Source organism: Saccopteryx bilineata, chromosome 4 (assembly GCF_036850765.1).
Source record: "Saccopteryx bilineata isolate mSacBil1 chromosome 4, mSacBil1_pri_phased_curated, whole genome shotgun sequence".
Classification (NCBI taxonomy): Eukaryota; Metazoa; Chordata; class Mammalia; order Chiroptera; family Emballonuridae; genus Saccopteryx; species Saccopteryx bilineata.
Genome location: NC_089493.1, coordinates 84802471 through 84827603, shown reverse-complemented (window position 1 = coordinate 84827603; position 25133 = coordinate 84802471). Strand labels below are relative to the sequence as shown.

At 42.7% G+C, this 25133-nt stretch overlaps 1 protein-coding gene across 8 annotated transcripts in view; it reads right to left on the bottom strand.

The window, feature by feature from the left end:
* The window catches only part of MEIS2 (Meis homeobox 2), a 206670-nt gene extending 181754 nt beyond the window's left edge, over positions 1-24916 (bottom strand). For 4 of the 8 annotated variants that reach the window (XM_066277169.1, XM_066277168.1, XM_066277164.1 and 1 more), the window contains exons 1-7: positions 23255-23419; positions 21756-21988; positions 20057-20198; positions 19248-19298; positions 18162-18212; positions 17219-17368; positions 4987-5101 (exon numbers count right to left, since the gene is read on the bottom strand). In XM_066277169.1, the coding sequence (XP_066133266.1) occupies positions 4987-5101; positions 17219-17368; positions 18162-18212; positions 19248-19298; positions 20057-20198; positions 21756-21988; positions 23255-23266 (754 nt within the window). In that variant the 5' untranslated portion in view covers positions 23267-23419. Of the gene's footprint in view, positions 1-4986; positions 5102-17218; positions 17369-18161; positions 18213-19247; positions 19299-20056; positions 20199-20741; positions 20963-21755; positions 21989-22686; positions 23232-23254; positions 23420-24771 lie in introns of those variants that run through there. The other 4 variants (XM_066277165.1, XM_066277163.1, XM_066277167.1 and 1 more) reach the window with 4 other exon arrangements.
* Between the last annotated feature and the right edge of the window lie 217 nt (positions 24917-25133).

Below are 25133 nucleotides of genomic sequence, written 5' to 3'. Positions count from 1 at the left end.
GGTTTATTGTTTATCTTTTGTTTATGAGGCAGTATTCAAGTTTAATTACTACTCTAAATTAAACTCTAACTGGCACCAGGAGACATCCCTTTACATGACTAAGTTAAAAAGAAATCTAGAAATCCTAACTCTGGGTTTTTCAAGTAAGTTGATACATATAGGAAGAAATTTCTCAAAATTAACAGCAATTATAGAAAGCTTTTAAGCATTTATAGGCACCATTACATGCTCCTAGAGCATTTATTTATTAGAAGAGTTTCAATTTATTTCTAATAGTTACTATTTCTAAAAGTCCTCAGCAAATCAATAGAAATTATTTAGATGTTTGCTGACAGTTAAAGGATGATATACTTTTTGAGATTATTTTGGGGAGGGTGAGGAGAGAAGGAAAATGCAACATACATATTCTATATACAACAGTTCCTTCTATGGTGATGTTCAATTATAACTTACAGACTCAGAGAATTTTTTGATACAATTAAAATAACAGGAAAGAAAAGAAATGTCATTGCATTTATTGTAACAGTAAGTGACCAGTTTTGGATGAACTTAGCTCTAGGAAAAATAAAAGTTAAAAGCAACTAGCAAAAGATTATGCCAGATGGCATCTGTCATATTGTATTTAAGGTTATTTTAAAGAGATTGCTGCTACCATGAAAACATTCCATTGACAGAGTTTTCTTAGACTGAATAAGAAATTCCAGTAGAATATATTCTGGACCCATCATAAGTGAGTTTGAGACACCCCCCCTTCTTTAAATATATGATTGGAATAATTTGGTGGGGGAGAATACTATTTCATAACTATAGAATGCATTATAAACTCAAAAGTATAAGACTATTTTAGATGCTTGGTTATATATAAATACTTACATCCAATATAAAGGGGATATTTTTAGGTTTCAACACCATGATTGCTAAAGAACTAGATAATAAATAAATAAATAGATAGATAGCTAATGATAGAATTTTAATCTCATTGCCTGGGTGATAGATAGGGACATCAGTGGAGGTGTTTGGTAGGTGACAGAGTTGAAAGAAACTATGCTGGCTTGTTCAGCTTTGTGTCCTGAAAGATTAGAGACATATAGATGCTAGAAGGCAAATGTATTTAGGTTAAACTGGGTCTGGCAACAGTATGGTTAACGTGCGTGTGGTGTGCAGTGTGAGCTCAGCAGTTACTGGGCCAACTGTCTCGGTATTTCTGGGAATCCTGCCTATTCACAGTGCAGGGATTGTTCAATTGCTGCAAAATGTACAAAATGAATTTTACAAAAATGAATTGTAAGGAAGGCCCCATTACAACGATTTTACAGCAAAGATGTCAACATCAATTTTTCTTTCATGCATAGCTAATGATTAAAACAGCATATTCCATTTGCCTAAGACAATTCATTTCATATTGGCACATCAAAATATTGAAATACAAAGTTATCTTTACTCTACCCTTTTATTCATTGCTGCTGAACCCATACCATTGTTCAAACCAGGAAAAATAAAACAAACTTGGCACGAAATACTTAAAACAAAGGCTCATCAATATTCTCCAATTTGTCAACATCTCAATTACAGCACTGGAAAAAATGTAAATTTCATGTGCTCTAAACACTGAGGGGTCTATTCTCTTGCCAATTCACATGCGTAACTCCCATCAGCGTTAATGGGAGTTACACAAACCCATCAATAATAATAATACTTGTACATATATTGTGCCTTTCATCTAAGGCTCTCAAAGTGTTCTGTGAACAAGGGGGTTGCTTCCTACTCTTTACTTTGGCAAAATACACAATGAAATACAAAGCGGCTTTTGACTCAGCAGGTACAGAATTAGGGACCCCAAGCCTTATTATCAAGCCCCATTTTACTGATGGGAAGCCAAATACAAAGACGGCCAGTTACTTCCACAGAGCCACCAGTCTGCACCCTAATTCTATTCCTGAAAAACCAGATTTCTTTCTTCATTCTAAAATAACTAAGAAGAAAAAAACTCCCTCCCTTTGGCTGCTTTTAGCAAAAGAAATCAGAGTGAATGAAAGTCTGGTTCATATTTATATAGTTTACTGCTAGGCATGTGCTGTTTGAAAGATACACTAGAGTCAAGTTTTACATTTTACCACATTTGTTTCTTACAAGATTTAAAAAATCTGATTTTCCCCCTCCTTTCTCTTATTGCAAAATCACTAAAAAAGAAAAGGTGATATTTCACCTATGTAACTGTAGCTCTTTTATTATCAAATCATAAAATGAGGTTATTTTTACATTCTAAAGTAAAAATTTGTATGAATCATTTTAGTAAAAATATTCACAAAAATTATAAGGAACATAATTCAATGTATTGTTTTACAGCATATGGCTATTAAAGTTTAATTTAAAATGTGTATGAAAACAATGTATTTAGTACAATTCATCCTTATTTTTCCTGTTTATCATCATTTGTTTTGAAACTGAATCATTTTACAGTTTTCCATATGCCTGTTGTGCTAATAAATTCTGAATGCACAAGAAAACTCTTTTCCAAACAAAAAACTTGGTTTCCAATGTATTATTATGATATATTTAATACTAAGAACATAAATTTTCATCTTAGTTTTTCAGTTATACATAAACCCTAAGATTTCACCTAGGATAAGCATATGCAATTTAGTCAATATCTCTGTTGACTTTGCCCTGAAGCAGATAATTAATCTTTCCCACAGAAAGTGACTCTGGATAATTCGGTGGGACAAAATATCTAAATGTCTTGAAAACATGTTTAAAAGAGTAATATGCGCACAAGTAGCACAAAATACACTCTAGTTGGGCCTTCAAAAATTAGAGTCTACTTTAAAAAACAGAATACCCTTCAACATGTGTTTTGGAACCAATGATCTGGGAAGCCAGGTAAGAAATCCTCCATGCCAAAACATTCTTTCTATTATAGGAATCATAACTTTTTTGGTTCCTTACATTTTAACATAGTAAAATGGTGGACTTCCTAAGCACTCATTCCTTTAAGCTACCATGTCCATTCTTTAATTTCATAGAGATATGATTAAAGGAACAAAGTCCTACAGGGATTAAATCCTTCAACATTGGCTAAGTGGGTGCAGCTACCCAGAACACAGAGGTCTGTGCAACTTGTTTTGTATCAGAGCTTTCCTCTTTCTTGACCAAAAGACAAAAACAACAACAACAAAACAAAATTAACCGAAAGGACAAAACTTCACGCTTTGCCCATTACTACAATTATTCCCTGCTCCAAACCCCAGGGTCTTCTCCTCTCCCCCACAATCCCTTCCCGTCTCTGGTCCCTTCCTGCTCTCTCCCTTGTCATAACTCAACCAACCCAACAGAACCAGTCAGTTTTAAATTTCAACTGGGACCTTGGTGACCTGTTAATGAATCTACAGAGAGGAGAAAAACTCACAGTGTTGAGTTATGCCTGGTGTTGCTAGCTGACTTGGAGTCAGAAATGCTTGAAGCGTTAATGTAATTGCAAGAATGTGAAAAATGAAGCGCTGAGCTCCTGAGCAAAGTGAAAGGTCAAAGCGAGCCTCACACACAAGTCTTTGGAAGATAGCCTCATTAGACCAATGAGTCTGCTTCTCCTTTCGCCCTGTTTTGTGCGGTGTTGAGGGTGTTTTGTTTTTATTAATAGATACATTTCACCCTTTATGTCTTAGCAATCTGGAGTGGTAGGGAGGGAAGAGTCATAGAAAGCTTTCCAAATTTAACTACACTGAGAAATCAGTTCATCACCACGTCACGGAACGACAGTCAAGCCGTTGCATTGCAGATGCACTGAATTTACGTACATGTCGTCATCAAAATGCCTTACAGTTTAGTTTTCTCATATACAATCTATCTGGTCCGATAAAAATAGTATATAGAGCCTCAATAGATATGACTCACAAGTTCTTTCACAATCTGATAGTATGCATTTTTGTGTTAGTTGCACCTTGTATAGACCTGGACTCTAATTTGGACACATTCACAAATTAATGGCATCTTAGAAGGGACATTTTCCTAGACTCTTCTAGAACACCAGGAATCTGAAATCCATGGCCAGAAACTTGCAAAAGTGAAGTGAAGACACTCACCACTTTCTTTTTAATGGCATCTATGACTACAGCTCAAGCAGCTAAATTGTCCTCTACTTAGAAGACTAATACTTAAATATGTGGCCATAAACACAGTCATTATAGAGATGAAATAGACCTAGGAGATCAGACACCATCTAATGTAAAATATTAAAAAGTAAAATCTATACACTACCCTGGCCCACATTCAGTAATGTATCTTCCTTTAAATTATCATTTTAGCCATAGAAGAGTCATCCCTACCAATTTATAATTGCTTTCTGTGCAATAGGTGAGTTTTAAATAGTAAAAGTTATTCCAAATTATATTAGGCTTCCTTGTTATCTGCGGTTCACATGCCCCTTGCCCTCTGATTATTCTAATTTTTAGGACTTTGTCTGCTGAATGGAAACAAATAACCTTCTAAGAATTTCAAAATCCATGTTCCAAAGATAAGATTCCATATAAAGTTTGTGCAGTAATTCTGGAGCTAAAAAGAACAGGTTTTTGCTTTCTGCTCTTTAGAAGCATTATTGCTTGATTATAGAGAACTCTTACCATGGGTATTACAAACAAAATATAGTGTTTATAGTATAATTAATACTACTGAACATAGCTGCAAAGGAGCTCTGTTATTTTATTTCCTCACACACATGGAAGTGTAGATAACCAAATCTGTAAAAGGACTGGCAGAACTAATCAATTGTTGGTGTAATGCCTCCTTAAAGACTAGACATCTCACTTTGATTTTTCTTCTTAGCTAATGTAAGTTAAAGAGAGAAAATACCATCTCCCTAAATAGCAGCTGATTATGCTCCCTAACCTGCCATTCTCCTGTTTACAAGGAGGCAGATGTACTAATGTCATAAAACATTGAAGTTATTTTAGTCATGCCTGCTTTGCACAAGGAAAATGCGTGACCTTTTACCTTGCTCACTGCTGTTGTCTCCACTCTGGGAAGCATGACCCCCACTGGAGGGCCCCGGGGTGCCTGCTGAGTGGGTAGAGGTTGCGTCATCATGATCTCGCCAAGATGCAGGATTCTGATGTCAGGGTTCCAAGAAATTTTTTCACAGTTACCATTTCAGCCATAAATGAGGAACCAAGAAGAAAGGTACAGAGAGACAAAATGCGTACACATTAGTATTTATGTAATCAGGCACTTATAGATGCTATGTTGTTTTTTTTATCAATAGGTACCAAAAAAAAAGTTGCTCTAGAACAGGGGTCCCCAAACTTTTTACACAGGGAGCCAGTTCACTGTCCTTCAGACCGTTGGAGGGCCGGACTATAAAAAAAACTATGAACAAATCCCTATGCACACTGCACATATCTTATTTTAAAGTAAAAAAAAAAAAAAGAGACCAAATACAATATTTAAAATAAAGAACAAGTAGGCCCTGGCCGGTTGGCTCAGCAGTAGAGCGTCGGCCTGGCGTGCAGGGGACCCGGGTTCGATTCCTGGCCAGGGCACATAGGAGAAGCGCCCATTTGCTTCTCCACACCTCCCTCCTTCCTCTCTGTCTCTCTCTTCCCCTCCCGCAGCCAAGGCTCCATTGGAGCAAAGATGGCCCGGGTGCTGGGGATGGCTCCTTGGCCTCTGCCCCAGGTGCTAGAGTGGCTCTGGTCGCAACAGAGTGACCCCCCTGGAGGGGCAGAGCATCGCCCCCTGGTGGGCAGAGCTTCGCCCCTGGTGGGCGTGCCGGGTGGATCCCGGTTGGGCGCATGCAGGAGTCTGATTGTCTCTCCCCGTTTCCAGCTTCAGAAAAATACAAAAAAATAAATAAATAAATGAATGAATAAATAAAGAAAGAAAGAACAAGTAAATTTAAATCAACAAACTGACGAGTATTTCAATGGGAACTATGGGCCTGCTTTTGGCTAATGAGATGGTCAATGTGCTCCTCTCACTGACCACCAATGAAAGAGGTGCCCCTTCTGGAAGTGCGGCAGGGGCTGGATAAATGTCCTCAGGGAGCCGCATGAGGCCTGTGGGGCTGTAGTTTGGGGACCCCTGCTCTAGAACCTTGATAAGGTCATGGTCACATCCATGTATACATTTGTTAAAACAAATTGATATAGGTACTTAAAATGGGTGCATTTTATTATATACAGTAAATTAAGCCTTAATAAAGTTAATTTTTAAAGTCAGAAAAAAAAAAGAAGCTTACTTAAAAACCTCAAAGTCATTCATCTTAATTAGGGCACACTCTTCCGTAAAATAGGTCCCAATGCTCTTGGTTGCTAAATACTTCAGAACATTAACATCTACAAAACTCAGTGACTCCCTTAAAAAAAAAACCCACAGGCTCAAGAATGTATGAGAGATAGCTCTTTATATTTTTCAAATGCAGTGCCCTAAAACAGCCCGACTGAACTCTCAAAATTGTCATCAACTGATTGTACAGCCAAACAACAGACACAGTGATATTAATCATTCTTCAATACCTAATAAATGAGCCCTGGCCGGATGGTTCAGTGGTAGAGTGTCAGCCTGGCGTGCAGGAGTCTTGGGTTGGATTCCCGGCCAGGGCACACAGGAGAAGCGCCCATCTGCTTCTCTACCCCTCTACCTCTCCTTCCTCTCTGTCTCTCTCTTCCCCTCCCGCAGCCAAGGCTCCATTGGAGCAAAGTTGGCCTGGACGCTGAGGATGGCTCTATGGCCTCTGCCTCAGGTGCTAGAATGGCCCTGGTTGCAACAGAGCAACACCTCAGATGGGCAGAGCATCACCCCCTGGTGGGCATACCAGGGTGGATCCCGGTCGGGCACATGCGGGAGTCTGTCAGACTGCCTCCCCGTTTCCAACTTCAGAAAAATACAAAAAAAACCCTAATAAATGATAAATTCTGCTTTAATTTGCAAAAACAATGAAAAAGTAAAACAGCTATGCACTCTTAGCCATCTAATCAATGAACAGGACTTTCACGTGAACTCCATGGAAGTTCTAAATTCACAGAGTTCTTTTTCCTAGAGGAACTACTTGTTTCCAAAGACATGTGAAGCAAACTGAGAGTTATAGCTTGTGCTACTTTGCTGAGAGTAGTACCCTTCTGTCCCTCCTCCTCTGTCCTGATCATTCCCAATACCCTGCTGCTGCTTAAAGGAAAACAGGAATTCTAATGTACAGGAAGGCCTTTATCAACACCACATGAAGGCAGGCAAGAGATGGAATTTCCTCTGGCAGAAACAGAGTATAGGAACAGCATATGAAACACACCAGTCTTAGGACAGAGCTGTACACTTATCACCTGCATGTGATAACTTCAACTAAACCTATAGACTTATTGGCAAGTAAAATCTTTGGTGAGGGGTATTTTACGAGGGAAATTTTTTAAATAAAATATATCCATCTCTCAAAGTACACTATTCCTTCTTACAAAAATTGGTAAGGATTCAGAGAGACCGACATGCCTACAGGCAACAGACCAACATCTTGACCATCTGAAAGCAACCTTGCACTATTGTCATTATATATACAGTAGTATATCCAGAAGAAAAATTCATCTGTCATTTTCCTCAACATCAATTCTATACTGTTCATATAAACAAAATTTTTACCAAAATAAAATTTATTAACCAAGGTGAGGCCTTGGCCAGGTAGTTCAGCTGGTTAGAGTGTCGTCCTGACATGCCAAAGTTGCAGGTTCGATCCCCCATCAGGCATATACTAGAGTCAACCAATAACAGCATGAATAGCTAGAACAAGAAAAGTTTTTTTCTCTCTGTCTTTCTCCCTTCCTCTCTGTAAACATAAATAAAAATTAAAAATTAAGAGAAAACCCAAGGGAAACAAAATAGGGGACTTATTCAGAACAACCAAAAATACTTATCTTTCCCCCCTGCAAATCTGCTACAAACTGATTGTAAATTAATATTTAGCATTTTTGATAGATGATTAAATGACCCAAAGCACTACAGATTAATAACATCTATATCAAATAGTGCTACTGGCACTGCCATCAGGCATGCAATTGATTGAAAGGGAAAACCCCAAGCAGAAATTTTGTGACTATAAATACAGCACAAGTATAGATCTCTAAAATAAAGATGTTTTAGAAAGTAGATTAGAGAATGAAGCTGCATAGAATAAAAGGAAAACCAAGGATCTGCCTGTATTAAAACAACGTTGTGCGTACAATCTTTCTTTTGTGGCTAAGTTAGAAACCACTCCAATAGTTTCAACCTAAAGGCAAACAGAAGATAGGGGCTCTTCAAGCTTTGTAGCCTGTTCGTGTCCGCTGTTAGCCAGATAGTAACTGGATAAAGAGCTGGAAGAATTACATGGGGAAAAAAAGGGAGAGAGGGAAACAATAGCATGGCCCAAGTTTAGTGCTGTGACAATGGCTAGAGGCTTCTTTTAGAAAATGCAATATCTGCAACACATTCACCTAAGCTAAACTTTTCAGTGTACATACCAAGAGATGTTAATTTTATGCACTGCGGGCTTTTTATTAAGCCGGATGCTATGAAAGCTCCTTACCCCTCATGAAAATTACAATAATTAACCACTAACACCTCAACTATGTTATAAAGGAAAATGTTGTCTAATAGCAATTATACAATTGTTCAGATGAAGCTGGAGTGAGGTTTTCTGTGTGGGCACTATAGTGATTTGAAGGGATCAATCACCCTGAAGGACTTCCTGCAACTGAAAATACTGATCTGTCCCTATCAGTCAAACCTGTACTGAGTTTAAAGTCAGACCTCATGAATTTATAATTGTTTATTTCTTTCCATGGTTTTCTGGAAGATGTGTTTTCTAAACTAAAGGAGTGAAAAACAAGCCACGTAAGCAAATATTACTTTAAGAGCAGCTGGTTCCGCCCTGGCCGGTTGGCTCAGCGGTAGAGCATCGGCCTAGCGTGCGGAGGACCCCGGTGGCCAGGGCACACAGGAGAGGCGCCCATTTGCTTCTCCACCCCTCCGCCGCGCTTTCCTCTCTGTCTCTCTCTTCCCCTCCCGAAGCCGAGGCTCCATTGGAGCAAAGATGGCCCGGGCGCTGGGGATGGCTCTGTGGCCTCTGCCCCAGGCGCTAGAGTGGCTCTGGTCGCAACATGGCGATGCCCAGGATGGGCAGAGCATCGCCCCCTGGCGGGCAGAGCGTCGCCCCTGGTGGGCGTGCCGGGTGGATCCCGGTCGGGCGCATGCGGGAGTCTGTCTGACTGTCTCTCCCTGTTTCCAGCTTCAGAAAAATGAAAAAAAAAAAAAAAAAAAGAGCAGCTGGTTCCTCCAAATGAGTTGGGTCTTTGGTTTTCAGTTCAGACCTGAGACTGGCTCAAGCGCACTAACCGCCATGCCCTTGTCTCTTCTCTCTTTATCACTCCAATGTTTATTTCCATAGAGTATCTCAAGTATTATGATCTAGTTTGAGAGGCTGATACAAACTAAGAAGTACCATGGTTTTCATCCAACCTAAAAGTAGAGAAACAGACTAATCCTTCTGGGGTTTCAAGGTTCAGGAATGACTCCAAACTTGTATTTGGCTACACTGTGGTGACATGATCACACACCAAGACAAATATTGTTAATCTGGTCAATGAAAAAAATTCTTTCTCCTTGGTCATAAAATATTATAATCTACATAGTCAGATAAAATATAATCCATTATCCATAACACTTTTCTTTTTTCTTAAGTTAAAATATTTCTTTATATTGCAATTCTTTTTCTTTTTTTCCCTCTCTAGATAGTTTCCAAGTTTACATCCTTTAAAAATAATGGCCTGGATTTCTGCCAAATTATATGCAAAAATTTAGTGAATCTTGAAACCCAAGTGGCATATGAAAGCATGTAAAACACATGACGAGTGTAGAAAAATAAAGAGAAATGCTTTCTGTGTGCATGCGTACGGTGAATATTCAGGTCTAGACATTCCACAATACATGTCCTGTTCTGTAGCCAAAAGTATCACAAAGACACCCGAGGGCAAGGAATGAACATGTTTCTATTCCCAGTGGCTTTAATAATTGGGAGTCAAATATGGTACTCTTCTTGCTCTTATGTAATTGCGTTAAAGAGCAGTGTTAGCAGGAGAAAAGCAGTGAATACTGAGTGGAGCACAATAGGAGATGGAAAATAGATACAAGAAGCTAGGTCTCCAGGGGCAGTATTTTCTATTTGCTGGGCTACAGACTCACAGCTGATAATGCAAGTTGTAATTAATATAAAAGCAGGAGACAAGATGGGGAGAGCTTGTAGGAGCAGGGCCACAGGAGATCTGCGGCTCTCCTCCGTTTCTCATTTACACACAGCTTCCCCTACAAAACACAATTCTTCCAGTGTTTTCTCCCTTGAAAGTTAAAAAAAAAAATTGATTTAGCACCATCATTGAATTTTGCTAAATCTAGGAAAGAGAGGAGAAAGGACGAGTCTCTAGGCATAAGAAGCAAATCATACGCGCACCTCTTTTGTTGAGGTTGCAAATATAGTGGAAATTGTAACATTTTATACCATTATGATATTTCTGTGGGGGACCTGCCTATAGGGCACTCTTTAATAACTCCTGGTGACTTGGTGATATTTCCCTGTTTAAATGATTCCACACAGCTCATGGTTCTTCTACTCAAAGAGACAATGTAATAAATGTTGGAGAGTTTTTAAATAAATTCAAATCTGAGTGAAGGTCTGGCTGGGGGTGGCACAGTAGATAGAGCATCAACCTGCAATGCTAAGGTTGCCAGTTCAAAACCCTAGGCTTGCCTGGTCAAGGTACACACAACAAGCAATTAATGAACAACTCAAGTGAAGCATATATGAGTTGATACTTCTCACCCCCCTCCATAAAATCAATAAATAAAATATTTTTTAAAATACTGAGTGAGGATGTAAAACATTAACAGGCTTCAAGAAAGAAAAAAGAAGCCATACTAGACACACAAGTTTTATCTAAAATAATCTAAAACTTATCCCAGACCCTAAATGACAAGGTGATTCAATGGATATGGTTAGGAGGGAAAGAATTAGATTGGAATGAAGACCTTGGGGTGCCACCTCTAACTAATCATGTGAACTTAAGCAAGTGATACATTTTGTTTGCCTGGAACTTGTTTTTGTTTTATCTCTTTAAAATTAAGAAGCAAGGCAAGATAATTCCTTAGGTCACTTTCATTTCTAATTTTAAAAATAGTTTAAAATAGCATTTGGTTTTTCTAGAAACTACACAATGGAAACATGTAACAGAGTCAAAAGTTATATATGAACTTGGAAAATACAGTCAAGTCATTCAGAATATATATTCATAGGTGGGAAGTCATAGTATACATATATCAAGATGTTTCAATCAGCAAATAGAGTGAACAACACTGATTCAACTCAATACATTTAAACAACAGGCAAGGTATGTGTGTATCAATACTGTTAACATCTTTCTTATGACTTCACAATATTTTACCTTTTAATTGACATTATGCAAAAGTTATTTTTTAAAAAGAAGATGAAGACTCCTATCATAAGGTATTCAAGCTACAAAACTTTAAAATGTCAATTGTATAGTTTTAAAAATGTTGGAATTTCTACTTTGTTATTCTTAAGTTGACATAAGAACTCAGGAGAAGTGTGTGTACTTTCAGAACATGAACTCAATCTTTTAAAAATGTAAATAGAGCCAGGTCTTTCCCTCATCTTCCAGCTCCTCCCCCTTTATTAAGCTTTGGGAATTAATACGTGAGCAGCTTTCATAGAAGTGGCCAGTACTCTTTGCAAATGATTCCTCCATTTAATGGAGAAACTTTTAGAGAAGATAGAACTTTCTTGTATTGTTGATGTATTGTCATATTATATTATGTCTCTGATAGTTTTGAATTGTGTCAAAATAGTCTATAGAATATCAGTCTGAGAAAAATAAGAACATAAATTTTGAAAAGTATCACAATTTTAATCTAACAGTGAAGGCTTGTGGTTGTCAAGTGCCTCTTTGTTTAATTTCATCTCATCACAGTTACACTGAAAACGTACTCAAACTACATATTCTATATGATTTAAATAATCTAATTATTCAAGATGGGAAACTGATGGAAAAGCTATCAACCATCAGAAATGATGCAACAATCATAAAAGAAAACCCATGCCCTCAGCCATGTCTCCTTGAGTTGGTGAACTGGGCTGAGAGGTAGAACTTTCCCAGAACAGATCGCCAGAGGGTTTAGCTAACATGCTGTAAGACCTAATCTTATGAAAGAAAGAAAGAAAGAAAGAAAGAAAGAAAGAAAGAAAGAAAGAAAGAAAGAAAGAAGGAAGGAAGGAAGGAAGGAAGGAAGGAAGGAAGGAAGGAAGGAAGGAAGGAAGGAAGGAAAGAAATATCAAGGAAGAAAGAAAGAAAGAAAGAAAGAAAGAAAGAAAGAAAGAAAGAAAGAGAGAGAGAAAGAAACTGTGGTGGCGCAGTGGATAAAGCATTGACCTGGAATGCTGAGGTCGCCGGTTCAAAACCCTGGGTTTGCCTGGTCAAGGCACATATGGGAGTTGATGCTTCCTGCTCCTCCCCCTGTTCTATCTCTCTCTCTCTCCCCCCTCTCTCTCTAATAAAAAATGAATAAATAAAATCTAAAAAAAAAAAGAACTACATGATAAAATAAACCATTCATGTTATTAATATGATTATCAAATCTCACTATTTGCCCCATGATATTCTATAGATTAATCACTTAAACCTATCTTTCTCCTTATCCCTCTTCTCGCTGCCCATTCCCATCTAATTTTTCAGGTAATAAAAGTATTTATCTAGAAACACTTGCCTGTGTTCCATCAGGAACAAGGTTCTGGGGATTCTCCCTTATGACTTAATCCATTTCTTAAAACTGTCGTGACATACATAAACTTGACATATTCAGAGAGGTAAAAGAAAACAACAGCTTATCTCCATTTAAAGTACAGCTTTTGACATAAAAATTAAAATATTTTTCCTTTTATCAGTCATACTATCAGGGCAAATTTTAAGACTTTTTTTTCCATGAACTGTTAATAAATACAGTTGTATTTTCTTCCCTATACTTAATTTATCCAATGAATAAAATGTAGCACCTTATGAACATTAATTAGGAATTACAATATAACTGTAGACACTTCAAGCAAATAGAGCTTAGCTTAGAGAACGTGTTTTAAACATATATTTTTTTGTCTAAACTTGATCTAAAGATATGTGACATCTTTATATGTAAATATAAAGATTAATTGCATTTGTCTGCTCTAGCTCTAAATTGACCTAAAATTATATAAAGTAGATAATGTGGATATCACCTATTATTCAGAAATATTACAGGCTAGGAAAAGCATGATTATTCCACAACAGTGATCAAGTCAAAACTTTTTTTTTTTTTTTTAAGAATTGGTTTCTTGACATGTTTATTTTAAACATAATAAATTTGAATGTTTGGGAAGTTTAACAAGAACTGCAGCTGTAAAATAGAACTCTATTTTCTTTTCCCATCACAGTTTTTTCCACCAATATTCCAAAGAATACTCTAGTAGCTGTTTTCTACCTAGAATGATTACCCTTATGTTATGAGTAGAACAAAAATACTTTATAATGCTAAAAATATAAGCATTCATTATGAATTTATTAAACAGAATTAAATAGTAGTATGCACTATTATGTATGCACACTGTATTTTCTATTTAATTCCAAATTTCCTTTTACCATTATGCCCAACTTGTAAATATCAATAGTAAATTAACAAATTTAGTATCTTTACTGAATGTAATATGGAAGGCAAGACATTTCAGTTGTCTGCTTTTAATGCAGACAACTATGCATTAAAAGCATCTATGTTATATCAGATTATTTCTATAAAATTATGGAATATGAAATCAGTATGATAACAACCTGATTTACTAAATAATAGTATGTAAAACTCATTCTCAAAAGTCTGCCCAAAAAACTGCTTTCAAGATATGTACAATTATTTTTACTAATTTCTATTTTCAAAATATTTATTAAGAAAATTGAAAGCTATTCTGATACCTAATAGTTTGCTTCTGATGCTTCTCTGTCTGTTTTCCGCTACACAGAATTACATACTTATTCTTTTCTCTCTTTCACTCTCTCCTTGCCTGCTCCCTCTTAAACACACACACACACACACACACATACACACACACAATGTAGCTTGATACCACTTAATAAGGATAGAGGTGTATGTGTTTTGGGGGTGTCAAACAGCTGTCAACCTCCACAAGAGAAACCTTGGCACACAACAAATTAAACTACACTTCTTTTTTAGCTGTCATTATTCATAGCCAATAAGTTGAAATGTTCTCAGGATTTCATGTGCAAATAAAACCACGAGGAAGCACAGTAGATCAGAACAGTGGGCCAACAGATAAAACAGAGAAAACAACATACTCTCAGTCCTTCTGAAGTGGCTCATCATCACCCCTGCACCAGCGTGCACCAAATGAGATCCAGCCTGGGGCAATGTATTAAATATGCATATCAAAGCAAATGAAAAAATAAACCTGGGAACTCAAATTGGACACATTTACATGCTGAAAATGTCTCACTCAGACCACTTTTCAGGTAGTGGTTCTGTGGTGGTTTCTCTTTTTTTGTGGCTGGGGGTTGAGGGAGGTCCTGTTTGCAGAAGAGGCTGAAGCATGATAATTCGCTTTGTAGGGGGGCCTGCAGATGAAGGCAATCAATAGATCTCTGGTACAAGTGTCAGAAACAGTGAAAACTCTCTAAGGTTTTCTCTCACCTCCCGCATAAAATTCAAGTCTGTGGAAAACCTCACCATTTCCTACTCAGTGTGCTGTTGGAACAAATTATTGCTTCCTTTCAAAACAAATAGCAGGGGGCTAAAGTAAGAATGTTATAGTTCAGATCTCTAGGAAATAAAAAGCTTTGAATTCTGATGCCCAATGAGGTGGCAAGCCCTCATGGTTTCAAAATAAATCTACTTAATTGGGGGCCTGCCAGAGGAGCAACGCATGTTACAGTTGACTCTTTTATCCAAAGATGGTGATTGTTAAGTTATTAAAGCATTATCCTCTTAGGTACAACTTCCTTCTTGAGTGTAACTTAAATATTACAATAGTTCCATAAATTGGCCTTGTCTATGAGCCAATACTCTTAAACAGTCTAGTTTATCTTATCTCTTTTATGTAAACATCAGCATGTTATAGTTCTATACATCCCTTTGAAAAACAGTTGCTGAGACTGTTCTAGAAAATCAAGTAGTCAAGACCTCTTAGAAATGTCACCAGGAAAGCTCTTTGGCTTCAGACAATTGTGAACCTCTCATTCTATAAACCAGGTAACTAGATTCCTTCCCATTCTGCCAATAATGTAAAATGCATATGAATTTAGAAATAGGAAACAATGGAAAAAAAACAGGAAGCAATGAAAAATGAAAATAAACACATAACAACACAGCAAATATTTCTAAGGTAGTGTCATGCCCCATGGACCACAACCAAGCATCTCAAGGCTACATATCAGCAAGTAAAGTTTCAGTAGCTGCTGCTGCACCCTTTTGATTTCAGGTAATATACTCAACATACAAAAGAGCTCCCGAACTTTTGCCTATCTTGAGAGGAAAAGCCAAGGTAAGATAGGCATAGGAGCTTTCAACACTATAGTATTTATTCTGTTTCAGTAGACATCCAGGACCAAGATTTTCCTACCTTCTCTTTTCTAAACTTTTGTCCTTAGACTGTGTGTCCATACAGCACAAAGGATGCAGATTAAAACCTAAGACTGCATATTTTCAAAACTTTTGGTGGTGAGGTAGAGTGATGGAGAACCTCACAGAAGGTTTATTCCTTTAAAAAAAATACTTGTATGTTGTTTTCATTTGTCAGTTTTAGAGACAGAGGAAAGAAGAAACATCAATTTGTTGTTACGCTCATCCATGCATTCATTGGTTGACCCCTGTGTATGCCCTGACCAGGGATCAAATCCACAACCCTGGCATATTGGGACAACGCTCTAACCAACTGAGCTACTTGGCCAGGGCCAGAAGGTTTATTCTTAACGTATCTCAACTTATTCTTCTTAACACCCAGGAACGGGAGTGGTGGTGGTGGTGATACAAACTGCCTTCAAGCTTCAACGCTTGTTTAACTCTACAGTGTGTTAAATGAATATTTCAGCCACCAAGTTATTAGACCTATACCATTTAGGTTATGAGTTCAACTGAATGGGATCTATAGACACCCAGGCTCAGTTCCTATAAATAAACTGCTGTTCACACCTACTTTTTAACCTTGCCACTCTTGCCTTTCCTACCAGCTGCAATAATTTTTCTCTTGCTTCTTTTTCAAATTTTCAGTCTCACTACATGTGCTTTTTTATAAAAGCATCAGACATACTAGATCAGTTCCAAAATAGGATTAAAAAAAGCAAATACTAGAAAGAAATCTTCTTTTCTGTCTTGATATCCACAGTTGCTCCTTACTACATTCTCGGTTCTCACTCACCCACTGTTAAATTGTTAAAATTCAACTAACCTAAGGTTACTCAATCACAATTTCCTTCAGCTTTCTGTAATACATTGTTAATAACTGTTTCATTAATGTTACTGTCTTTTATTATGAAGATGCTTCAGGTATTTGGCAATAGGTTCATATTCTGACAATAAGATTCTATAAAGCAAAAGCGCTGAGAATTGTGAAGTGTGCACTCCTTTTATTTCTAATGCAATGCAAGAGTGCCAGTAATTCTCAGGATGTCATCTCTGCGAGAGATGGTGAAATCAGCCCCCTCCCCACTTCTCTCTTTCCCTTCAGTCCTCTCTTCTCCATCCTGTCCAGCTAGCTGTCTTGCCTCTCTCCCTGCTGCACTTATTGGACAGAGTTGAGAAAGCAAAAAAGGCAGCGGTCACCATATCAAACAGACAATTTGCTAACACTCAAGTCACCAAATCCAGGAAACTTTACACATTAAGAGCACAAATCACTCTATCAACTCCCTGGTTTTTTTAGTTCTTAATATACATAAGGAGGGGGCCTAAGAAAGGGGAAACTAAAAGAAACAGCTTGACAGGCATACTAAAAAAGGAGTACGACCCCCAAAGAGACCAAATCACTTAAAAAGAAAGCTAAGCCAGCGGAGCTAGATGTTATAACAAGTAAAAAAAAAATAAATAAATAAAAGAAGAAGAAGAAGAAGAAGAAAAGAAATACTTTGCACAGTGGCCGCAAAAGAATGCCAAAGGCTCACAGACTTACATGATCAGCAAGATTTGTGGAGGAGCCTGAAAGTTCTTCGTGATCTGACTTGGAGCTGCCGTCTCTTTCATCAATGACAAGGTCAATGGGCATTTTCCCCTTCAAACAGCTAATGTACCGGTGGCAGAAGTTATCGCACAGTTCGTGGACCTAGAAGGAGGGTCATGGTGGAGGATTCAGCTCAGGTTGTTGTTATTGTTTTGTTTCATTTTTAAAGGGAAAAAATATCAGGTTGCATGCAAGGTTACATTTGGAAAGAGCAACAGTGCCATGTCCTCCAAACTTAGTCTAATGACATGGGTGTAATAGTTGAAGTCCAGGAAACAATAGAGCAAATGTTGCAGCAGATATTTCTCCAGAGACTTTACTAAGCAACAAGTTACAATGAAGAGAAAAGAGACAGAACTGGAAACAACTGGGTTCTAACTGAAAGTCTAGGGAGGAAAATCCGATTTGATGATAACATCAAAGTGTTAGAACGCTGGAACAGGGAACAGTATTAGCATTTGCGATTCAATAAGCTAGGAGGCTTGCATGTTTCCAGGGGAAAGTGATTGAGCTGCAAGCAATGTAAAGACACCCCATCGAGGATGATTCCCTCGCTTGCACCTAACGCAAGCTCAGGGCCGAGTATGAGCTAAGCTAATAGAGACGCAAGCAGGCTGAATGTCCAGTAACACAAATGGTTTGCTGCATTTTAAAATAATCCTGAACGCCTGGGGAAATAAAGGGGGTTGGGAAGCTGCTTTAAAAGGCAGAGTTGTCCTAATTCACCCATCCTCTGAGCCCCTGGGTTGAGAAGCAATTTGAGGAAAGGACTTATAAATGTGTTGCTCAAAATCTCCAGGTGCTCAATCCCTTAGACTGGAGGTTTGTTAAAAAAATCCCAACTCAGCTAGGAGAGGGAAGTCTACATCAGAGCAGAGTGTCATTTCCTGCTTACCTTTTCTAACTCCAAAAGATGAAACCTTAGTACTTGTATTGCTTGTATCATCTGAAAGAAAAGTTCAGAGTGTGGAGTTAAGACTCTGTGACTTGGGGGTGGTGGTGGTGAGGGGAGCAGGCTGGGGAGAAGAAGCAGGCAAGGAAGTGGCCAGGCAAAACCTATCCTTGAAGACATAGTCAGAAAAATCAAGTGACTACTGATCAGCTCTGCCTCATTGCCCACGGGGTAGCAATCTGAGTCAACCTGAGCCGAAGCATTTAATATCTTTGCCCCTGATGTTCAGTAAGCTTTTTGTACGGTCGGCTTTCCTAGGGCCAGGCCTTCTTTCTCCGCTTGAGCCCTCTTTAACCGTCCCCTCTCTCGACCTCAGGCCAAAAAAAAAAAAAAAAAAAGTTGCTTCTCTGGAGAGAAAGCTTTTTAGAACAGCACACCCAGTGAAATCCGTCCTTACTAAAGAAGGAAATACTCAAGATGAATGGTGAGGCAGAGTCTTTGAAAGCGGATTTAAGTACTTTTAATATTGAAATCGTGCAAATTAGCAAAATAATCGCATCTAAAAGTGGCCTGCGCCGGCCTGCCCCTCACTCCCCCACTTCCCCGACCCGCCTTCTGCCTCACTTCCTTCGGGCTGGCTGCCCCGGGCTCCCCCGCCTGCCCCGGGCTCCACCGCCTGCCCCGGGCTCCCCCGCCTGCCCCGGGCTCCCCCGCCTGCCCCGGGCTCCCCCGCCTGCCCCGGGCTCCCCGCCTGCCCCGGGCTCCACCGCCTGCCCCGGCACACAGAGGAAACACCTCCCTGCTCGCAGCCTCACTCCTGGGGCCGAGACCTGGGGCTCGCACCCTGCTCGGGCGCTCGGCGCTGCGCCCCCGCGGGCGGCCTCCCCGGGCCCCGCTCTCCCGGACGCCCACCCCACCCCTCGCTGCCACCGCCCTGGCGGGGGCTCCAGGCCAGTCCCTTTCTCCGTGTCCCCTGCAGCTTCAAAGGAGGGCTCTGCTGGAGCTCCCCGGAGTTCCGGGAGAAAGTGGGTGCTTCGGGGCAAGGGAGGGGACCCAGACTGGAGAAAGACAAGAAACAGTGAGCCTTACCAAATTGTCCAGCTCTGGATTTGAGGAAAAAAGTGGCTTTTCGGCGCGAACCTATAAGAAGCAGGGAAAGTCAGCATGAATTACCACTCCATTTAAGAGAGAGAGAGAAAAAAAAAAAAAACCCCACAAATAAAAACCCCTGTCACCGACTAATCCGTAATGTGTGCGTGAGGACGGTGGAGAGACAGTGCAGGGAGGAGGACAGGGGCTGGGGTAAAACATCATATATACGTGAAACAAGTTAGTGCCTTAAATGAGTGGGGTCAGCTGAAAAAGACTCAAGGCCTTCTAGTCCTGGCCTCAAGAAAGGGCTCCCTGGAGCCGCTGAACTGTGGCCGGATACTCGGGGCAACGCTCTGGACCCCGAGTTCTCCTGTATCCTGGCGTCCGAGAGGCCGGGGCTTTCCGCCTCCCTCACCTCCGCGCCCCGCGCGGACCGCCGGGAGAGGCGCCCAGCTTCCTTCCCTCCCGGGCTCTTTCGGGTCCCTAACCGCCCCCCGTCCCCAATTCTTGTTCAAGTAGCTGCAGGCGGGGGGAAAGGCCAAGCCCCAGATTAGGAGCAGGTCAGTTTTAATTCGAGGGTCGAGCCCCTGTACTCCTGTCTGGGGGGGAAAACAAACACCCATATTTATCTCCGTTTCCAGTTCGCCTCTAGGCTCAGGGATGTGGAGGAGGCGCAGAGCGAGGACTGGGCCGGAGGAACAGATCGGGTGTCCCTGCCTTTTCCTCCCCTTTCATGTAAAGCTCCGAGGGAAGGGGAGGGGGGGTGATAGGGCTGCAGAAGGGTGAGTGGGTCAAGAAGGTTGGACCTGCTTGGCGAAGACCGCGATGTCCTCGTTGAAGGAGTCGGAGGAGCAGACGTCTCCGCCGGCCACTCCGGGTTCCCGGGGAGTGCAGGTCGCCAGCTCGCACTTCTCAAAGACCAGAGCTAACAGAGGAAACAACGGGTGCCTAACGGGCAGCGCCACGCAGAGACACACACACGGAGACGGGGTGCAGAGGGGAAGGAGCAAGAACTGTAATCAACAAGTTTGGAGGGTTCGGATTCCTTCTTTAACACAACAGGCACGCATCACACTTCACAACCCTTCCTCAGCCAGCCGAGCCTAGGCCAGAAACAGAAAGGAAAAACGGCCTGGCTCTTTCCCTCAGCTCAGAAGTCCCTCAGATCTGCTGGGAGAAGACCCTGGCCCCTTAAGTCCGCCGAGTAAAAAAGAGCCTCAGATGGAGCGTAATGCAACGTCCAAGAGGCTCAGGCAGCCTGGAGCCTGGAGCAGATCCAGACCCACTCCCCACGCTACGGAGGCCGCGAACCAACTCCTGAGACCCAGCCCCGACCTCCCAAGAAACGAACACCCTGTTAACACAAAAATCGCCTTAATTCCGCATTTTCGTGAGAATTTCAGAGAAGGCCGAAGCCTACACCTCATACACACTCGAGGTTGTATTTCCTAAACCGGAGAGAGGGCTCGTCTAACCCCTTCACTCCCTTGCCTTATAAACTTGTTTGCTCTACTTCTAGTAAAGCCCGGGTATGGGGGCCAAAATAATAGGAATCTTAAACGCTGAGAAGCTTCCTTCCAAAGACACATTTCTCCAGCAGGCTAAAATAAATAAATCGAGTGTTAAAACTTGGAAGTGTGCGTGCGCGTCTGCCCTTTGTGTTCCTCCGGGCGGTTCAGCTACACTTCGGGATGCTTGCGGCCTCTGGCTTCAGGCTCAACTGCTGTTGACGGACTGTCCCCTCCCCTCTGCATCCCGCAGCCTCCCCCCCCCCCCTCAGCTGGGAGAGACCGAACGGTACACGTTTGGACCATGCAGCCCCATTCCTCACCGAGGGTTCTCAGCACATAAAATAATTTCCACCTCGCTCCCTCCCTCGCCCCAAGAGCAGCTCTCCCTGCGAGCAGAAGCCCCTTCCACCCCGCTGCACTTCAAGGTCTGCCCCCTTTATTTACAGAGAATTAAGAAGTGGGTGATTAGGACTTCCTGGCCGACAGAAGCAGCCCTGATCCCAGCTCAAGCTGCATTTAGTGACTCCCAGACTCTCCGTAGGAAACACAAGAGAGAAAAAGTTGCTTCTCGACCGCAGGAAACTTTCTCTTCCGTCAAGGCCTCTGTTAGGGGGCCTGGGAGGACCAGCTCTGCGTCCTTTGGCCAGGAATCCTGTCCTTGGGGAAAAGGCCCTGGCAAGACTCTGAAGACTCAGTCATTCCAGGCTGTGGGGTCCGGAGTGACAGGGGGGTGGAGGAAGCCATACCTTCTGGGGACTTACACTTAAGGGGCAGAAAAATAGGCTCCCTGCACTGTCCTTTCTTAAGGCACTGGTCCCCCCTTCTCCAAGCAGAAGTAACTCCCCATTTAGTCGTCCACCCTTCAAGCCCCCCCCCCCCGACAAACACACACTCGAACACACACACACACTCGAACACACACACACACACACACACACACACACACACACACACACTACGCCGGGTTGGGAGGGGCGTGGGGTGGGGAGGTTACCCATAGATCGCGTCCTTGTCCCGCTTCAAGGCGTCGTTGACAGCGGATCCCATACTGGCGGGCATGACATTGGGGTGTGGGGCGTGCGCGCCGTAGTGCTGCGTGGCGTGGAGTGGCGGCCCGTGGTTCAGGTGGTGAACCGGGGGTATCGGCCGCGGCGCGTGAGGGTCTCCGTACATGGAAGCAGGCACCCCTACTCCGTCCATCCCGCCGTAATGGGGTAGCTCATCGTACTGTCAGAGTCCGGCAAAGGGTGGTGGGCACAGGAGGTGAAGGAGAGCGAGGAGGGCCGAGGGGGGATAGAAGAAGAAACAAGAAGGAGAGAGCAAGGAAAGAAGTGGGAAAGGAATAGAGATGAGAGAGGGAGAACCGCGAAGAGCAGATGAGAGAGGAGGGGGGAACCAGGAGGGGGGGCGAGAGGGAGAGAGGGAGAGAGAGAGGAGGGAGGGGGGAGAAGAAAATAAAAATAAAAACAAGTCAGAAAGGAGAAAAGTACCGAGCACGACTTGAACACACAGAAACCAAACCAGCCGAAACAACGGAGTTGAAAGTTGGGAAAAATGTCTTTAAATTTTAAAATGAAAAAGTCTGAACCAGGAGCAGCGTTTAGAGCAGGGAGAAGGGGCGGTGAGGCTGAGGACCGAGAGGGCGCCGGGAGGTCCCGCTCCGGCCAGAGACAGCAGAACCGTAGCGAGCCAACCGCGGGAGAAGTGGAGTTAGTGTGAGGAGGAAGCCCCGGATCCCACCCCTCACCCCCCTTCGCCTCCTCCAGAGAATCCAATAAATCAAAAGGCGAAATGAAACAAAATAAAGAGAAGAAAAACGCTAATAATCAGGACGAAAACGCAGAGGACGAGGGAAGACTGGGGCCAGTGCCTCCCCCGGGGCAGGGAACGGAGGGTGGGGGTGGGGGGAATAACGTGAAAGTTACCAGAAACATTATTTAGCAGCTGATTCCCTGCGTCCTTGTCAATTTCAGAGACAAAACAAGCAGCCCAGGCTAGTCTAGGCGGCGGCGCAGCGGCTGCGGCAGCGCAGCCCCAGCGGCGGCCCCGGCGGCGGCGGCGGCAGCTCCTACGCAGCCGGTGCCTGCCCCGAGCCGCGGGAGCAGCGGCAGCAGCGGCGCGGCAGCGGCAGCGGCGGCAGCAGGAGAGCCGGGGGAATCGCGCTGCTGGGGTACAAGCTGGAGCGAGGCGAAAGCGTGTAACAATTGCACACGCACACACACCACTCACTCGCACTCGCCGCCCGCCCGCTCGCACAGCTCTGGAACACGCGCGCCCAGACACGCACACACGCACGCACACACACTCGCACACACGCAGAGGCACGGGGGGGAAAGAAGCCGATGAATAATTTTGCTGCTATTTTTTTAAATACTGGCCGCCAGCATCAAGCAGCGAGCAGCAGCAGCAGCGTTGAAGGGAGAGGAAGCATCGGGACAGGCCCCTCTTAGGAGAGGATTTATATCTAGGTAAGTGTTGGAGATTTAAACCTACCCTTTGCGCCATCAGTCTGCGCTCCAATAAACTCCTGGATGTGTCGTATATTTAATATCCCAGTCCGGATAAGAAAGTGATCTAGGCTGAAGATTTTTTTTTTTTTTTTTTTTTGTCCAAACCAAGGAGACTTCTCCCAATTCTCCAATATGTTTTTTTTTTGTTTTTTTTTTTTGTTTGTTTGTTTTAGGGAAGAAAAAAAAAGCCCAAGCAAGACAACGAAGAGTTTTTTTTTTTCTGTGATATTTCTTCTTTTTCTCTTTTTTCCTCTTCTTTCTCCTCCTCCTGATCTTCCTCCTCCTCCACCACCACCTCCTCCTCCCCCCTCCCCTCCTCCTCCTCTTCGGTCCTCCTTTCCCCCTCTTTCTCCTTTCTTCCCCTCAGTTGGAAAAAAAAAAAAGAAAAAGAAGAAAAAGAAGAAAAAAATTGTCAAGCCCCTGAACTGAAGGTTACGAGAGGCCCGTCAGCAGCCCACATGTAACCGAACTGTCGTGTTCCATGGCTTTTTGCCACTCCAGCTGTCAATCAAAGCCCGGAATGTCAAGGTAGTGAATGAATGATGGTTGATGATGATGAAGAGGAGGAATCTTTCAGACCTGTTTTTTTCTTCCAGTAAAACTCCGCGAGGGATTTCTGTTTCTTGAATTTTTCCTACCCCCTCCCCCTCTCTTTTAGCTTTGCCCCCGCAGTATCTATAATATGATCCTCTCTCTTTAAAGTATCGGTCAAAGAAAGAAGGGGGGGATCAAGAGAGGGAAAAAAAAAAGAATAGTTTGCAAAAATTGGACTTCCTCCCCCCCTTTCCTGGTAGGTATTTTGTCTCTCCCTCACTCTCTCTCTCTCTCGCTCGCTCGCTCGCTCGCTCTCTCTCTCGCGCGCTCTCTCTCTCACTCGCGCTCGCTTTCTCTCGCTCTCTTTCTCTCTGGGAGATGAGTGAGTGTCAGTAGGTGTTGGCAGGTTGGCTGCTGCCTGGTTTATAGAAGAGCCTCAGTTTGGCGGCGCGGGTCGGCGGCGGGAGAACGAAATGACGGAACCCGGAAGTCGTGGTGGCCATAGCCCGTCGTACGGCGGAGACACATCCCGAGAGTGGGGAGCGGGAGCGAGGAGGAGCGCGCCGCGCGGAGCCTCTGATATGCAGCGAGTGAGCTCGGACTGACCCGGCTGGGGCGGGGGGGTGGGGGGGAGACAGGGGGCGGGAGGGGGAGGGGAGGCAGGAGCAGAGCAAACCAGAGCAAATCAGCAAGCCTTCTGCTCCGCGGGGACGGAACGGGGGTAGGGGAGGGGGTGGGGAAGAGGGAAGAGGGGGAGAGACCGAGAGAGAGAGAGAGAGAGAGAGAGAGAGAGAGAGAGTGTTTGTGTACGCGCGCGCGCGCGTGAGCGAGGAAAGAGGGAGAGAGAGCGAGAGAGAGAAAGAGAATGAAGAGGACAGGGAGAGCGCAGAGAGGAAAACTGCAGAAAACCACAGGGAAAGTACGGTACAGGCTCGGATCTTTTAATTTTTTAAAAAAGAAACTTACTTCTAGTTTATTTTTCCATCACTCCAGGCTCATGCCTAACGGGGTCGTGTTGGGGACGTTAGGCATGGCGCTCTTGCTTTTGTTCCTTTTAATTCCGCGGGCCCCTTCTCTTCTGCCAGCCGATTACCGCGCCCCGAAGGCTTTCAGCTAATATCCAGGGGCAGCCGGCTCTGGAGACAGTACCACCGTCGGGCTTGAGGTTTTGTTTTGTTTTCTTTTCTTTTAAATGGCACTTTCTTCCCTGTGCAGATCCAGGATCCTTGTCAGCATTCATTTCTTTTCCAGGACAAGAAGAAACCAGCTTAACTCAGAGAGCACTCCCTCCGAGCGTTGCGGACAAGGGCCACCCTGGAGAGTCTTTG